Below are 18591 nucleotides of genomic sequence, written 5' to 3' on the forward strand. Positions count from 1 at the left end.
GTCACTGATCAGGTAACAACTCACTCATGAAAAAAAAAAATCTTACCTACTTCTTAAGTTTTAAAATTATAGTATGTATTTTCACAGCCATGTCCATTTGTTTCTCCTATTGTCCACTTCTACTAGGATAATTCCAAAGATTTTAGATCATATGACAGAAAAAAAATATTCATTCTAAATAATTTTCCTACTTTATCATTTCCAATGTGTGTGTTTCTTTCTAACACCTTGTCTTAATCATCTTTGAGACCCTGATAATTCCTATAGTTTCTGGTACATAACATGTACTCAAGTACTTATTGAATGTGTTATATTTAAACCACTATGAGTTTGATAGCATGTTACAATTAATGAAAAAAAGCTCCAATGTAAAACATTTTAATAGGTTGTCAAATATACAGTTATTAGAATTATCTAAATATCAATTATAAAAATCAGTATCACATTAGATGATTCTATAAAATAAAAACACAAATCACACATTGACAATAACCCCTGCAGTCCAAGAATACCCCCCCAATAGTACAAATTACAAACACATTTAAAAAAAAACTAAAGACATTATTTAGACATTTAAACCAAAATAACTGACTAGACTAAGTACATTCATTCATCAAGTACAATAAATTAAGCATTGCTGCTTATAGTCACTAATAACACAATTTTAGGTGCAATTTCACATGCTTTCATAAATCTTCCAGTACAGTTCCCATAGTAAAGTGTCTTTGTGCACACCATTTTTATTTATATGCAGGTGCATCATACATCATACTTAAGACTATTTCACTTCATAAACTGTTAATATATACTGTAAGTGAACACCAGGCCAAAGTTTAACCCCAACGATGACAAAATTTAAAAATTTTAAAAAATTCTTGAAAGCATATAGTGATTTGTTTAATTGCATGAGTACTATTTGCACTTACCAGAGGCTATTAAGTAATGAGAATTTAAATATTAACTCAAAAAAAGATAGAGGCCCAACCTTCCTAAAATATTAAGTATTTTAGTAACCACATAATCACTCTAAGTCAAAAAGTAATTTCATATTCATTGTCAAATTTAAAATACCAGTGATTTGAAGATAAGATGGAGGCCTAAAAGATTTGTACTAAATTGTAAAATAAAAAATGTGCAGTTAATTTGCTTGTGAATATATAATGTTTTCACAGTGATGTTATGTTAAACACTACTCTAAATGGACGATCTAAGTAAACGTACCTTTACCAAAAAGAAAAGTGAAAAATTAAGGCTTTTTTAATGCTATTTATAACTATTACTCAAACTCAGAAGTCAAATAGAGGTTACAATGCTGCGAAATTATTTCTAACCTATTATTTGCTTCATCTCAATATTTATTACTTTATCTTTACACAAACTCAAATGTTAGTTATCTTTATTATCTTCAAATGCATATTTCTCTATATCTCTCTTTTAATTAAGCCCCCAACCCCACCCCATCTAGACAGAATGTGACAAATGGTTAGAGCCTTGTCTGATTGGTTCACACTGTATACTGGGGGGCTAAAAATGCTTGGCACGTGGTATACATCCAATATTTTTGAATTCACTAAGAAGCTGACCTCCAAAGGCAACCCTACTTGTTTTCCCAAAGCAGACTGCTACCTCTTTAGATAACCAGATTGATACAATTTTTCAAAAAAATTGTTATCTCCTAGGCTATGAAAACATTACAGGATGTAATAAAATAACTGAGGCTACAAATGTATCAAATCAAGGTTAAAGGCACTGGATAAGAAAGATAATTACAAAGCATTGTAAACAACTTTTAAAGTAAATCAAGTTTTAGAGTATAAAATGCCAAACTGCTAAGAGAAAATGTACTAAAAATGATGACAATGCTTTATAATGGTGGACATGATTTCTCTAATTTCACCAATAAAATTCTTTCATTGTTCTACCATTTTCTTTCACCCTACATCTTCTACAATATTCCAAATCCTAGAAACAAATGTTTTCAGTTGCATGAAACAAAAAAAAAAATTGCAACTGAAACATTTATGGAAATTAATTCCTTTTTCTTAAATGATGTTACAAATTTGATAGAGACTTTATAGACATGATATGAAGAATATCTTGGAAATCATAAAATACTAAATTACACTCAATCAGAATTCAGAAAAGTTCTTATTCAGTTGAACACAGTCTGGAGCCCCACAATAGCAAATTGTAGTGTAAAGAGGCAAAGTAAATACAATCTTTCCAGACACATAAAACAAAGAATACTGAGTTGAAATACCACAAGCTCCATGTTAGAGCCATTTAATATACACATTTTCATAACTGTTTCTTGAAAAACTATTTAGATAAAATATTTAGCATTTATCACTGATTTTAATTTATTTGAATCTATGCAGCTTCCATCCATATTAAAATATCAATTAATGTAAATACTTTATTATAAAACTATTATACAATTTAAATTTTTATTAGAGAAATATTATTCACATCCACAATTTCCTAAAGTCCTTTTTAGATGAGCGTATTTCCTAAGAAATACACTAAAATCATTACTAAGATAATTCTATTAACCCAACTATACCCATATTATGCTTATTTCTTAAACATTTACCTGTTAAACTTTGCTTCATGAATAGTGATCATTCATTCCCACAGTGGTAGATTTCAACATAATCTTAAATGACTGGACTATATAGTAAAAGTCACATGTAGATTACATAAACAGATACTTATTCTGTTACATGTATGCTTACTTATAAAGTAACATAAAATGAGCATTGAATAACAGTGATAAAAAATGTAAACATAGAATTAAATGTTAATCCCTTCCCTGAAAAACAAAAGATAAAAGCGCTTCTTGTTTTATTAAACAAAACAAAATATGATCTATTGTATCAAAAAGACACTGATTTTACAAAACTATTATTTCCAAATACAGATAAAGAAAATCTGGAACAGTTAATTCAGACTTTATTGAGCTAAAATGTGCAAAAAAATCTGATAATACTTGTTTATTAAAGTCATTGTACATAGGCTGATACCATCTCATACAAGAAATCCTCCTGTCTTAAGATTCAAAATAGTGTTAAATTATCTGAACTGAAGATTTATTGAACCACTACCCAAATAACAACAAAAGTCCAAATTGTAAGAGAAAAAAAGTAAATCCAAAAATTTTCTGTCACTTATGACTTGAAATTCATTGCCACCCCCACAAAAAAACTATAGCCAATACCCATTTAGAGAGTGGAGAAAAATATTAAGTCTTTATGAAAAATTCTTACACTGATTCTAAATGAAAAATTAAAAGCAATCAAATTTTGCTATAACAAAATGCATATGATTTTTAAAGTTATTCTGGTTTAACTGATTTACTAAGCATAGAATTCACAAAGCATCTGGTACTTCTGTTTGGACTCAGGTAGTTGCAAAGTACCCCCAGAAAGAGTTGGGAAAGTAAGATAAACATAAAATTGCAATATTTTTCTCCACACCACAACAAAGGCGCTTGGATTTAGAAGTTTAATTTGTAACTCTAGAAGAAAACGAGGAGAAAAAAGTCTGATAATTCACAATTCTAAAACATTTTCCAGGAATATGGCAAAACTGTTAAACTACTTAGACATATGAGTGAATCGAAGTGCAAGTAGTGACGGCACTAACATCAAATGTATTTGAAAATTCACTTTCAAAGTTTTAAATGTTTTCAATGACAAATAACTAGTTATTTTCTAAAAGGTGGTGGGTATGAAACAAAGATAAAACTTACAAATCTAATTGTTCCAGGAAAAGTAACATTTCCCTTGCCCCCATGAAATAAATTATAATTTCTCTGTTGAATATGATATAAACCTGTTTTGAACAAGAGTGAAATAGAAGGGTGGGTTTAGATATGTACCAAACCCTGTATGATGCACTAATTTACACATAGTACTTTTGATAACACATGATTGGATGCTGTCTTTCACTGATTTTAGAGAATTTTGAGAAACACTATTTATAGCAATGTACATTTATACTACTGCATAATTGAAAGGGGACATAAAAATACATTAATTTGAAAGGAAAAAAATCTCAAAAGTTCAAAGAAAAATAAACAAAGCTTCGATCATTCACTTTTTTGAAGATGCAGTTAGAGAAAAAGGTATTATACAGTTTATGCCACTTTTCACAATGTAGTAAACATATATTCCAATTTTCTCATAAATGAAAGATTTTAAAAGAAAAATATTTTGTTCCTTACAAATAACTTTTCTTCTCCTAATCCTGGTGAGAACAATTAGTGCCCTTAATTTCAAGATTTTTGCTGTTGTTTTTGTCCATCTCAATTATCTTTTTCATGAAGTATAATATTTTGAAATATATATAAAAAGGAAAATTAAAGGGAAAACCTGCTTTTAGAATGCAACAATTTTAAATAATTTCACTAAGAAGCACCTTTTGATATGCTGGTCTGAACTTTTAATGCAAAACCTAAACAGTACTTATTTCTGAAGTAGAATTTTCTCCAGTTTTAATAATTTCATACATAGCAATACAGACAACATCAACCTGTGCTTTCTAGATTTCTGTTGGTGTTCTAATAGTTTAGCAATAATTTAGATATGGCTCATTCTCAAGGTTGGGTGGACAGAGATTTCATGATAAATTGGCTACAGAAAGCTAACTAAACTCTTTATGACTGAATAATGGTTTGCATTTTGTTGAGTCAAATTAGATGTGTAAGCCAAGTACCACCACATCCCTGCTTAACATTCTTAAGTTTCTTTATTCTTCATAGTCTTCTACTGAACAAATAATTAGTTTTCCTGAGTAAGATTATAAAAAAGTTAAACTTTCTTCCAAAAGTATAAAGACAAATAAAATGTTGACTCACAATACAAATTTTGTACATAGCATTACAGGTACAGAGATATTGACTGCTGCTCTTCATTATGATTGGCCCACCCCTTAAAAAGACTGCAAAGGATTCAATTGTCTAAAATACTTTGAAGTACAGTAATTAAATGCTTTAGCCCATACACATATCCCTCATCTACTGTGTTGCTAGGGAACACATGAGCAAAATCTATCATTCGCACTTCTACTTCTGCAATCTCTTCAGTGGGAAGATGGTAGAAAACTTTTTCCAGTTGGGAAAGTACATTTCCGTTTAAATGTTCCTGTGACATGCTTTTCCAACCATTGTCTTGCTCCATATTTTCAACTTTCAATGAAGTCTGACTGTGATGCTTTTTTGAATACATTTTTCTGTGACGAGCATACATCTTGGACAAGCTTTTGCCTACTGAAGCTTCTATTTTTCCATTTGCTGTGGAACTTAACAAATGAAAGTTATTATTGTATTCCAGTACTTCTGTGTCTGACAGTTGTCCTTTGGACAAAAACTTTTCTGCCAAAGTTCTGTCATTCAATTTTGTAGTGGTTTGCTGAGATGAACCTTCATAAACAAACAGTAATGAACTTGCGTAGAAGTTAAGCTGCTCCTGGCTTTCAAACCACTGCAGAATTTTCTTAATTTTCTGAATACTGGCAGCAATAGCATCTTTTCTTAGGGAGAATCCATTATGAAAAAACCTGGAGACACCTATAAAAAGAATAATATTAGGATTATGATCAAATTATGAAACAGCTATCACCTGGGAAATAGACTCACTGTAGATCAAATTCTTGAATTTTTTCCCCATCATCCTTTAAAATTAAGTGAACAGTTAATTATAGAATTTTAAGAATTCTAGTCAGATTAGGAACTTAAACCACAATTTTTAGTGAAGATGCTCTTATTAGAAAGTATTTAAATGACAGTAATGTAATGTGAAATATCCTATTTAGACAAAAAGGAAATTTATTACAGGTAGACTAGTAGTTTAGTTCTCTCTATATATTCTCTTGAGAAAAATGATTCCAACATATCCTCCATTTGCTATTGTGAGGGACTTCATAGTAAAGTTACTTGTTTGTTAGAATCACACTTAAGGGCAAATCTAAAACCTTGAGTCAAATTATAATCTTTTTTTTTTTTTTTTTTTTGAGACAGGGTCTCACTCTGTCACCCAGGCTAGAGTGCAGTGGCGTCATCATAGCTCACTCCAACATCTAACTGTGGGGGCTCAAGAGATCCTCCCCCTCACCCTCCCAAGTAGTGAGACTACAGGCACATGCCACCAAGCCCAGCTAATTTTTATATTTTCTGTATTTGCTCAGGCTGATCTTGAACTCTTGGCCTCAAACAATCCTCTAGCCTTGGCCTCCCAAAGTGCTAGGATTATAGGCATGAGCCACTGCGCCAGGCCAACAACCATTTTTTTTTTTTTTTAAGTGAAGGAGTCTCACACTTCTGCCCAGGCTGGAGTACAGTGGTGTGATCATAGCTCACTACAGCCTTGAACTCCTGGGCTCAAGCAATCCTCCTGCCTCAGCCTCCCCAGTAGCTGCGATTATAACATGAGCCACCACACCCAGCTAAAATCATTTTTAATGGGATCAACAACCCATTACCAAATACCAAACCATAACTCTTCTAATTTTTATTTGTTCTCAATAATAAACTTCTAATATAATATTATTTCTAGGAATCTAGGATATTGTTGCTTTTGTAATACCTTGACCATAAGTATTTTAGAAGCATGTATGTTAACAGACTAGTGTAATGCCATTTGATTATTCATTATGTAGCTCTAGAAGCTTGTAATATATGGCACAACTATACATGAGAAATTTCAGTAAAAATACATTATATGCTACAATACACATTTTTAATTCTCTTATGTAACAGGCAATTTTAATATACTATGATCTATAACATTTATTTTATTTTAAAAATGATTTAAAGACAACTCTGGTTCTAGTATTGAGCTAGATGGTTGGTTCATGGATGCTCATTATTTTTTAAAAAGTATATTAATAAGAAATAAGTGAAAATATAAAAGAGAACCATTCATGGTCCCATGGTTTTGGTGCATCATGAACCAGTGAATATGATTAATCCAATTCTGAGAATCTAAGTTTCATTTTAAAAACAAGTTTATTATCAATTGAATCAGTATTCCAAAGGAGAATTAAAACTGAAATAACTTTAGAATTAACTGTCCAATAATAAAAGCACTCGTTTTTTAATCCTTACCATCCTTTATAGTTTCCTTTGTTAAGCTTCTTCCATAGTGCTGGTTTTGTGTCTCATAGCTATCAGTATGAACATGATAAACCTGTCAAAAAAAAAGCAGTGAATATTAAAACACGAATATTCCTTGACCATGTGGGGTTTATCCTAGCAATTGAAGGGTAAAAGATGAGATCTACCCATATAATTCATTCTAACAGACTTGAGAAGAAAATAATCATATAGTCCTATCAATGGATGCTGAAAAGGGATTTAACAAATCTAACGCCCACTAATGATGGAAAGAAAACTGTGATATAAGGATAGATGAATATTTCCAATATGATAAAATTATCTATCTCAATCCACCAGAAGTTAGCCTCAAGTTTAACACATTGTTTGCCACACTAGAAAGTAATGTTTTTCCTTGGGGCCATGGGGTAATCATTACGAAAACAGAATAAAAACTTCAAAAACAAAATGATCCTAATTTAATGAAAAATTTGTTAGTTTTTATTGTTTTCTGTGCGTGAGTTACAAGCAACTTGAAAATAGTTCTCACAGCTCCCAAGGTGAAGAGATGTGAGTTACATATGCTTCACGAGCCCCGTGCTCAAAACTAGTGTGAGTTAAATACAAGTCCCACAGCAGTTAATGTGATAAAGGGGAAATAAGGAAGCATTTTTTTTAAATATAAGAAGCTTCTAAAAAAAGTATTCTACCACAATGTCTTTTTATCAAATTATTATCTAACCTTGTTCCAGAATTACTAGCAAATGTAAATAAACAAGAGAAAGAAATTAGGGGTATAATAATTTGGAAAGGTGGAAATAAAATTATTGCTCTTTGTAGATAATGGTTGTACACTGGAAAATCAACTGAGAAATGAAAACAAATAATAAAAATTTGAAACGATGGTTGAGTACAAATTAGTAAATAGAAAATAAGCTTTTATATATACAAATAACCAGTTAGAAATGTACTGAAAGACCCCATTTACAAAATGCAACAATAATAAAACCATAAACCAAGTATAAGAGCTATAAAATGACATCTTTTAAAACATTCCTAAGACACACACTCATGTTCTCAGAGAAGATTCAACATCATAAAAATTATCCAGTCTATGTAAATTAATCTACAACTAAAATGAGATTATAATAAAAACACCAACAATTTTCTTAACTATATAAATTAATCCTAAAGTTCACATACAAAAACAAGAGCCAGGAAAAACTGAAATAAGATTAATAAGGTGGGACTGATCTTACCAACCTCCCAGACATTAAAACATACTTTAGAATCAAATACATGTGAGAATTTAGTATGTGATAATGGGATTTGAACTCAGTGGGAAAAGATGCATTATTTATTAAATTTGTGTTAGTCTGAGTAAGTAGCAATTTGGAAAAAAATAAGTTGTATTCATACCTCATACCTTATGCCATGAAAAATTCCAAATGTGTCAAAGATCAAAATGTATACAATAAAAGGAACTCCCCAAACATGGAAGAATCCTTGAATAACTGATAGCCAGGGTAGGCATTTCCAACCAAAACTCAGAAATTTCCAACACATCCAATATGTTTTTAAAATGTTCACAATGGGTTTTTTTGATATATAATATTCATACACATTTATGAGGTGCATGTGATATTTTCTTACATGCATAGAAAGTGTAATGATCAAGCCAGGGTATTTAGTATTTATCATTTCTATGTTTACAGGGTTTTTGCCACATAGAAAGCAAAAGACAGAGAAGAACATTTGAAATTTGTATGACGAACAAAAGCCATGTTTATACTTATACACAAATGAACTAAGGATCTGAAGCGTTCACAGAAACCAAACAGCTCTCAAACATACCAGGAGCACAGCCCTTCCTCCCTCATTGTGACAACCAAATAACATCTCTAGACATTGCCAAATGTCTCCCTGGGGGAAAAAATTGCCTGTGGTTGAAAACCACTGCTCTGTATCAGGCAAACTGCCATTATCTATCAAAATTATAAATGCACATAAGCCCAGCAATTCCCCTTTAAAAACTCATCCCATATGTAACATTATTTGTGACTGCAAAAGACAGCAAACAATCAAAGGATCCATCAAAGGGAACTGGCTAAATTACAGTATAATAATACTGTGCCACTATGAAGACATCTCCACGATAAAGGAGAAAAAAGCAAGATACAGAACAGTGTTCAAGGTAGGTTTTGTAATAAAAGAACATGTATATGTAGCATTTGTGTGTTTCAAACATCTCTGGAAGAATATATTGGGGAAAAAATAACTACAATATGGTATCCTGTGTAGAGGCAGACTATTCACTGTACAGGCATATCTTGTTTTATTGTATTTTGCAGATATTACATTTTTTACAATTTGAAAGTTTGTGGCAATCTGTGTCAAGCAAGTCTATTGGCACCATTTTTCCAACAGCATGTGCTTACTTTGTGACTTTATGTCATATTTTGGTAGTTCTTGTAATATTTCAAACTTTTTCATTATTATTTTATCTGCTATGGTGATCTGTGATCAGTGATCTTTGTTGTTACTATTGTGTGTTCTAACTGCTGCATTGACCAGCCGTTCCCCCATCTCTCTCTCCCCCCACTTCCTCCACCCCTTTCCTTGGGCCCCCCTATTTCCCAAGACACAACATTATTGAAATTAGGCCAATAAATAACCCTATAATGGTCTCTCAGCATTCAAGTGAAATGAAGAGCTGCAACATTTCTCACTTTAAATCAAAATTTGGAAATGATTAAGCTTAGTGAGGAAGGCATGTCAAAAGCTGAGACAGGCTGAAAGCTAGGCCTCTTGCACCAAACAGCTAAGCTGTGAATGCAAAAGAAGAGTTCTTAGAGGAATTAAAAGTGCTACTTCAGTGAACACACAAAATGATAAGAAAGCAAAACAGCCTTATTGCTGATATGGAGAAAGCTTTAGTGGTCAGGATAGAAGGTCAAACCAGCCACAACATTCCCTTAAGCCAAAACCTAATCCACAGCAAGGATCTAACTCTCTTCAATTCTATGAAGGCTAAAAGAGGTAAGGAAGCTTCAGAAGAGAAGTTGGAAGCTAGCAGAGGTTGGTTCATGAGGTTTAAGGAAAGAAGCCATCTCCATCACATAAAGTGCAAGGTGAAGCAGCAAGTGCTGATGTAGAATATACAAGTTATCCGGAAGATCTAGCTAAGATGACTGATGAAGCTATATCAAACAACAGATTTTCAATGTAGACGAAACAGCCCTCTACTGGAAGAAAATGCCATCTAAGACTCATTGCTAGAGAGTCAATGCCTAGCTTCAAAGGACAGGCTGATTCTCTTGTTAGGGGCAAATGCAGCTGGTGACTTCAAGTTGAAGCCAATACCCATTTACCATTTCAAAAATCCTAGGGCTTTTAAGAATTATGCTGAATCTACTCTGACTGTGCTCTATAAATGAAACAACAAAGCCTAAATGATACTACCTCTGTTTATTGCATGGTTTATTGAATATTTTAAGCCTATTGTTGAGACCTACTGCTTAGGGAAAAAAGATTCCTTTCAAAATACTACTGTTCATTGACAATACACCTGGCCACCCAAAAGCTCTGATAGAGATGTATAAAAAGATTAATATTGTTTTCATGCCGGTTAACACAATATCCATTCTACAGTTCATGGATCAAGGAGCAATTTTAACTTTCAAGTCTTATTATTTAAGAAATACATTCTGTGAGGCTATAGCTGCCACAGATAGTAATTCCTCTGATGGATCTGGACAAAGTAAACTGAAAATCTTCTGAGAAGGATTTACCATCCTAGATACCATTAAAAACATTTGTGATTCATTGGAGGAGGTCAAAACATTAACATAATAGGAGTTTGGATATTCCCACTTTACTAAAGCTGGAATGGAAAGAGATCTGAGAGTTTCTCCAATCTCTACCCACTGCCCACCCTTGGCCAGCAGCAAAGATATCTGTAAATCAAAAGTTATACTCCCACCCTGAAAACATGTACACAGAAGTATTTTTTTTCCAAGTAATTAGGAAACAGTAATTAGAAATGTTACTTCTCTTAAAAGAGTATTTCTTTGTCAAAAATTTAAGTTGTTGCCAAAAATATTCTGAAACAGATAAAATTAAATCATCTAAAATGTTGAATTACATGTTTTAAAAAATTTCAGGCCAATTTCTACAAATTATATTTCAATTACTTTTGGTAAATAAATATAATAAAGCCCTACAATTAAATAGCATATGTTTCACAGTCGATACAAAGTGGGGAAAATGTTTAATTTACAGAATAGTTAATTCACAAAGATACTTTGAAAAACTACTAAATCCCAAAGCAAGTTGCCGATACAGTACTAACTGCTCTTAAGTCTGATACTTCAAGATAACATACACCCCCTAAAGTATACAGTATAGTCCAGCCACCTTATACGAACGCCTGTTTCACGATATGCTCTGCTTTGTAGTTTTTCATATATTATTGTCCTCTGTTGCCAGTTTAAAAACCCACCCTTTCCAAAATCACTCAGCAGTCTCCCCTTTTGACTCCCTTGCTCTTACAGGCTCTATTTTGTTTCTACCTCTTTTATAATACATATCTCAGCAAATCTTTTTATTAAATCAATGGTGAGTCTTGCAATTTACACTATTTTGGGATTAAGGAAATGAATTTACCACCTACCAAAGAAATAAACTATTTTAAAAAATTAATCCTAAAACTACTCTAATTAAATCTCATGGTTTATCTCTCAGTTTTAATATTCTAGAATTGTATAATTAAACCTGTACTCACGTTATCATTCTCATTTATTATTTCACATTTCAATCATATCATTTCTCAGTTAAGTACATAATACCTAATTATAAACATTAAGTGCTATCTTAAGAAGCTATGAGAACAAAAACAGGGAAACCCAAATTCATCTACACATCCAACATAATCTCCACCAAAATCCTACCTGGCATTTCTTTGCAGAAACTTGATAAGCTGATCCTAAAATTCATGTGGAAATATACGGGACCCAAAATAGTCAAACAAACAAACAAACAAAAAAAAACCCCCCAAACAAAACAAAACAAAACCCAAAAACCTTGAAAAAGAAGGAAAAAGTTGGAGGACTCACAATTGAAAACTTACCCCAAAGCTACACTTATCAAGACAGTGTGGTACTGGCAAGACAGGACAGACAATATTGATCAAAGGAATAGAATTTAGAGTCCAGAAATAACAATGCCATTTGCAATTAGTGACATGAAAGTGTCTTTAGGGAACTTAGTGAGGAGTCAAGCACACGGGGCAGAAGCCAGAATGGAATGGGCTGACTCCTGAGTGGGAAATAAGGAAACAGAAAGAACCAGTTTGTTTGTAAAAGGAAGACAAGTTAAATGTGCAGCTAGAGGGAACAGCAGGGCAAAGGTGGGGTTTTGATGTTTTGTTTTTTAAAAAATTGAGAGTGAATTGAACATATTTGAAACAAAGGGAAAGGAGCCAGTAAAGAGAGAGAGAAGTTAAAGATACAATAAAGACAAGAGAGAATCACTAATACAAGGTTCTTGAAGGGGTAAGAGGAAAAGTGATTCAGCGGCATAGGGAAGGGCTGTCCTTAGGAGGATGGAAAATTCTTCAGTGTGACAGGAAGGAATAAAGAAGGAATAAAAGCAACTGCAGATAAGGTATATATATCTGTTATCAGGAAATTAAGGGAAATTCTCAGGCTTTTATTTTTTCTGAAGCAGAAGGCAAAGTCATCTGCTAAGAGACAGAAAGTGGGAGGGTGAGAGAACTGAAAACAGTGGATGTTTAAATATTAACAGTTGCCCAGATTCCTGTGGGATGTTTATTTCTTGTTTGTTTTAACATTATTCCATTACCTTTTTTCCTTTTCTATACACACACATTTAATTATAATTTTCCAAAACGAAATAATTACCCGAGCAATTTATCTGATTTTATTTAAAATCAGAGTATCAAATTCAATTGTGCTATTATTACCATCACACTAACAATTCATCTGTAATTGCTTCCTATTAGCTCTCCTATTTAAAACTCAAAAAGGAAAATCCATATATCATCTTACATGAATTTCAAAACTACCCATTATGCTTATATAGGTACACAAGAACTTGGTAATATCCACAAATTTTACCTCCACACATCTAGAAGATACAGTATTTGTTTAGGGGATTTTATTCTCTCCCCATTACTTCTTGACTGTGGTATATTGTTTACAAAACGGCCACAATTCTTCCCACTCTTGGGCACACTGCTACTGGAGTTGTCACTTCATCTCCCACCATCAGAAGTGGAGTCTATTCCCCCTCCCTACCAATCTGGGCTGGCCACATGCTAGACTTTGACCTGCAGAATTACACAGAAGGGACCGCAAACAGCTTCCTGACCTAGAGTTCAAGAACCCTTGTAGCTCCTGCTCTTAACCTTCTTGGACTGTGGTACCGTGACATGAAAAAGCCCAAGCTACCCTCCTGACGGTTAAAACCACACAGAAAAAGGCCCAGTCAACACTTAGTACCAACTTCCCAACATGAAAATGAGGTCACAGTAGACCATCTAGCCCCAGCTGAGCCTGCAGGTGACTGCAGCCACATGAGGGACTCTAGCTGAGATCAGCTAAAGAACCGTCCACCTTAGCCCAACTCAAATTGCACATCCACTGAACCATGTGCAAATAAATATTTTAAATCACAAAATGTGAAACAATGACTTAATTTTTAATTTCTTTTCTATTTTAAAAATATACAAAAAGTATTAAATATATAAACTTAGCACATTTCTCATGGGAAAATCATAAATAATATCACATTTGCTTTTAACATTTAGTTTGCACCTAAACTTAAGGCTTCTTTAAAACAAAATTGCCACAGTCAGTCTTGAGGTTCAGCTACCCGTTCATTTATTTATTAATCACCTACTTCCGTGCCAGGACTACTGAGAAACTGATGATGTATCAGTGAACAAAAAAGATAAAAATTCCTGCCCTCATAGAGTTTACACATTGGGGCAGTCATAGACAACCCAATTCGAAAATACATTATCTTCTGATACATTAGTATTATAATGACATCCATAATTTTCAAGGAAAAACATGCAAAGAGAAATTTTTATATTATACTGATAATCATTCTTACCCTCATGCCAAGCACCAAGAACCCAATCTCTTCCATTAATGGGTACTTGCTGACCTGTTGCTGAATCTTCTCAGATGAGGCAAAAGGATCATAGCTTTTTCGCCCTATCTTTACATCCATTATACAGGGCTTATTAAACTTATGGGTCACATCTTCCAGTTTTAGGTATAAATCTGTTATTAAAGAAAAACCTTAATTAGTAACAGGCAAATATATTACTACTCAAGTAACTGCCAAGGCAAAACAAAATGTTAGGAAATCCTAAAACAGAGAAAAAAGTTAAAATAAGTCTAGTCGACAATTATTATTATTCCACATGAAAAAAAGACTGACCAACAAATTTATACCAAGTATAAATATCACAGAGAAACACTTGAGGGAGATGAATTAAATAATATTCAACCATAAGCAAAAGGTATGAAGTAGATATAACGTTTCTGAGGACATCAAAAAAGCAATGAGATTATTTCAAAGCTGTTCCAGAATTAATTCCTCTTTTGAATATAATTTATGCTATCTATGCCTCAGCAGATCTTTTTAGTATTTTAATAATTCTTTAAAATTTATTCTTCATTTAAAATTAGAAATAGGACTAAATTCTTCCCACAAAATATAACAGAAGTAGAGGTTAGGAAAGGGAAAACCAATCCAAATGATGATCACTGCCAAACACATATTCTAGTCTTTCTAGTATCAAAGAAAAAAACAAATAGCTTGCTTTTTAGAACACAGGCAAACCCCAAAAGTTGGCCTATAAATCACTTTGGCATCCTGCATACACCTTCCCACAGAAAATTTTAAATAGAGATTCAAGTATAATATTATAAAAGCCCCAGCTATCATATACAGCTGACCTTCTTGCAGTTTTAGCTTGAAAAGCAAGGGTCCAGGGCCACTGAGAAAAGAAGGAAAGAAATTCTTTCCCCTTCTCCTGGGTAAAAGAATCTTCTCCAAGTTTTGAATGAGATCATGATTTTTAAGTTATGAATATATTAAGAAGCATTTCTCTTAAAAACTTCTCCTCAAAGACAGAATAGATCACATCCTGCTATCTGTCACCATGACAAATAATGTTAGAGAAGGTGTACATTTATTCTGAACTAAATAAAAGGGCACTAAGGGTAAGAGAAGCCTTAATCTCTAATGTCCTTTCTTTGTCCCTGTCCCACCAAGACTAGCACAATTACTAAATTACAACAAAGAAGTCTGTGCTTAAGACCTAAATGCTAAAAGAAAAAAAAATTTTTTTTTGGGAGACACAGTCTTGGCTATATTGCCCGGGCTACAGTGTTGTGGTGTCAGCCTCGCTCACAGCAACCTCAAACTCCTGGGCTCACACAATCCTCCTGCCTCAGCCTCCCAAGTAGCTGGGACTACAGGCATGCGCCATCATGCTGGACTAATTTTTTTTTTCTATTTTAGTAGAGACGGGGTCTCACTCTTGCTCAGGCTGGTCTCAAACTCCTGACCTCAAGGATCCTACCACCTGGGCCTCCCAGAGTGTTAGGATTACAGGCGTGACCCACCGCACCCAGCCCAAAAAATATTTTTTTAAATAAAAATTTTTAAATTAAAAAAAAAATTGTGCTGAATCAAAAATGAGAACGACCCAGCAAGGGCTTGAAAAAATTTTAAGCCCCTCAGATTTAAGAGGCATAAATCTTCTACTTCAAAGGGTAAGAGAAATTTTATCCCTTAGACAAAGGAAGATAGGAGGAGGGTTATGACTATGTAGAAGTAGGCGAAGTTCTGTGTTTAAAAGACAACTACAGGATGGTATGAGAACATGGGGAAGGAGGCAGCAAAGGACCATTCCTTTCAGATTCTCTCCTCCCATCTCCAAGCACCTGGAGCAAAAGGGAAGGAAAAAGATTCATTCTCTCTCTATAGCTGCATAAGAATTTCAGTAACAAGGCTTCCATTTCAAACATCAGAAAAGTCTAATTAGATTCTAATACAGTAGATCCTTGGCATTTACCAATTTACCATTACTTTAGAATCAAGAGACTCCAAAACTCTCACTGTGGTGAAGTTATATGGAAATATAAAGATAGTGAGTGAACCCTGCTAACTATCACAGCATCTGTATCTCAGTGACGGGTTATTATTTCTATTAATATTTGCCAATTTGGTAGTTATTAAAAATAAACAATAAACTGTTTCTTTATGATAAGTAGAGATGACAGAAGCCAGAGTAAAAAAAAAAAAAAAAAAAGAACGAGAACCAGAAGCCAGAGTAGAGACTTTGTAGGTCTGAAAATGAAATCCCTATTTCTACCTTCTCCTTAGGAGGAAAATACAAATGCAAACTCCCTGTATAAAAGGAACACAATAAATGTTTGCTGAATGAATGAGTGTTTGCCCTTCCCACTCCTACTGCCTGGTGGAACTTTGGACTCAGCCTTCCTCGCGCTACAATAAATTGAGTCATTCCTTCAGTAAATAGGGCTAAGTATCATGGGATTTATTTGATGTGATTTAGACTGGCCAAATGTGTTTTTCTTTATCTTATTTTCAAGTTCTTGATATGTTTTATATGATTAAAATCACAAAATAACCATGAAATTATTTATTATTAGCCTTCAGAAATAAAACCTTAAGTTAAGGTGTACTAAGGATTAGTTTGGTACTTTCAGTTCTCTGGCCTCAATTTTTTTTTTTTAAGTGAAAATCAGAATTTGAGATTCTCATTTCTCTTTCCCTCGAAGTTATAAAAATAAACATCAAAACCTGCTTTGGAGATGCAGTTATTAAGAAAGAATGTGATGTTAAGTATCTAGCAGCTTACCACAAGTGCTTTTGAAGAAGGTAAATAGGACATGATCTGAGCACTGAGATTTTTACTGATTTTTTTTTTTACAGGTCATCACCAATAGAAATAAATTTGAATATTAATTCACTCTGAAAAATGCTATTAGCAAATTCTTCCCCTAAAATAGAAGTAGTAGGTCAATGTTGAGATTCAGTTACTCAAATGATCTAAGTTATTTTACTACAAGGGAGGCTCACTTATAAGGCAATGCCACAGACTAGATAACAAAGGACATCTTTTCAACTAGGCTCCTCAGGGTGTACGGTGAAACAGTATTTTTCCATTTGTAGGTCACAACCCACAGTCCATCACTGGACTGTAAATTTAACTTAATGGGTTATAACCAAAAGTTTCTTGAATGAAAAGTTCTTGAATGAAAGAAAAAGAGAAAATATGAGACTGTCTCACATACAGCAAGACTAAGTATTGTGTGGTTTGGTCTCATCTCAAAAAACATTGAGTTGTGATGTAAAAATGTATTTATTAAATGTCATAGACTAGTTTTAAAAAACAATTGACTCCACAGAACGTCACTGTGCATTATGATGCCTACCCCAGCTCAAGAGCTATCCTCAGACCCACAGAGGTGGCCCCTTTGCAATCACTGTCACACTTTGGGAATCCAGCCCACAGCCATAGAGCCACTGAAGCAGGAGTGAACATCCTGACACAAGCCTGGCCAGTCTTGCCAACTTGGAACTGGGGCTCAGATAACCTATTGGTGACTTCTGTGGGTGACTGGTGCTACAGAAGCACAGGAAGGCAGAGGAAAGAAGAGGAAGGGTTGAGAAAACGAAGAAAATATACAGAAAGAGATCTCTCTGAGTTCTGATAGAGTTCAGTTTCTGATTCCAGTCCCATCTTGGGCTTAGATGCATAGCCCTTGACTTTCACAAGACGCCCCTGTATCCTTATAATAAATTCTTCCTTTTTGTTTAATCAAGTTCAAGTTTATTTCTGTAACTCGCATCCAAAGAATCTTAACTGAAATGGCAGAGTTTAAAGCAATTTCCCTGAAAGCAGAGAAAGCAGGCTCAAAATCTCAACTCCACCATTTGCTAGCTTGTGACCTCAACAGCACGTCTCTAAACCCCAATTATATGTAAAATGGAGATAATTGTAGAATCTATCACAGGGATATCACAAAGACTAAATGAGATAAATATATTGTAAAGTGCTTAGTATGGTATCAGTCTTAGTTCCATAAATGAAAGTAACAATATTCCTTCACTGCCTCAAAAAGAAAATTTCATATATTCAAGATATAATTATTGTCAAGGCACTGGTCTAGGATATATAAGTGAACAAAAGAAGATAAAACTCCTGCCTTTATAGAGTTGCTTTTTAAGAGCAGAAACAGCATTATATTTAGCATAACTCCTGGTATACATCTTGTACTCACTAAACATTAATTTTACCTGTAAGTATATATAAATATTAAACATACACACTGTTAATAAATATTAATACCTGCTAACCATGTCAGGTCACCAATGAGTCCAGGTAGAACTTCAATATTCAGTATAAATAGAAATATAAGATGATTCTC

At 33.4% G+C, this 18591-nt stretch overlaps 1 protein-coding gene across 1 annotated transcript in view; it reads right to left on the reverse strand.

Moving 5' to 3' along the window:
• Positions 1–362: 362 nt before the first annotated feature.
• Positions 363–18591, reverse strand: part of IPMK (inositol polyphosphate multikinase) — a 42047-nt gene continuing 23818 nt past the window's right edge. The window contains exons 4-6 of the mRNA XM_045568782.1: positions 14231–14403; positions 7106–7187; positions 363–5569 (exon numbers count right to left, since the gene is read on the reverse strand). Of these exons, the coding sequence (XP_045424738.1) occupies positions 4953–5569; positions 7106–7187; positions 14231–14403 (872 nt within the window). The 3' untranslated portion in view covers positions 363–4952. The remainder of the gene's footprint in view (positions 5570–7105; positions 7188–14230; positions 14404–18591) is intronic.

This window comes from Lemur catta, chromosome 14, assembly GCF_020740605.2.
Source record: "Lemur catta isolate mLemCat1 chromosome 14, mLemCat1.pri, whole genome shotgun sequence".
NCBI lineage: Eukaryota > Metazoa > Chordata > Mammalia > Primates > Lemuridae > Lemur > Lemur catta.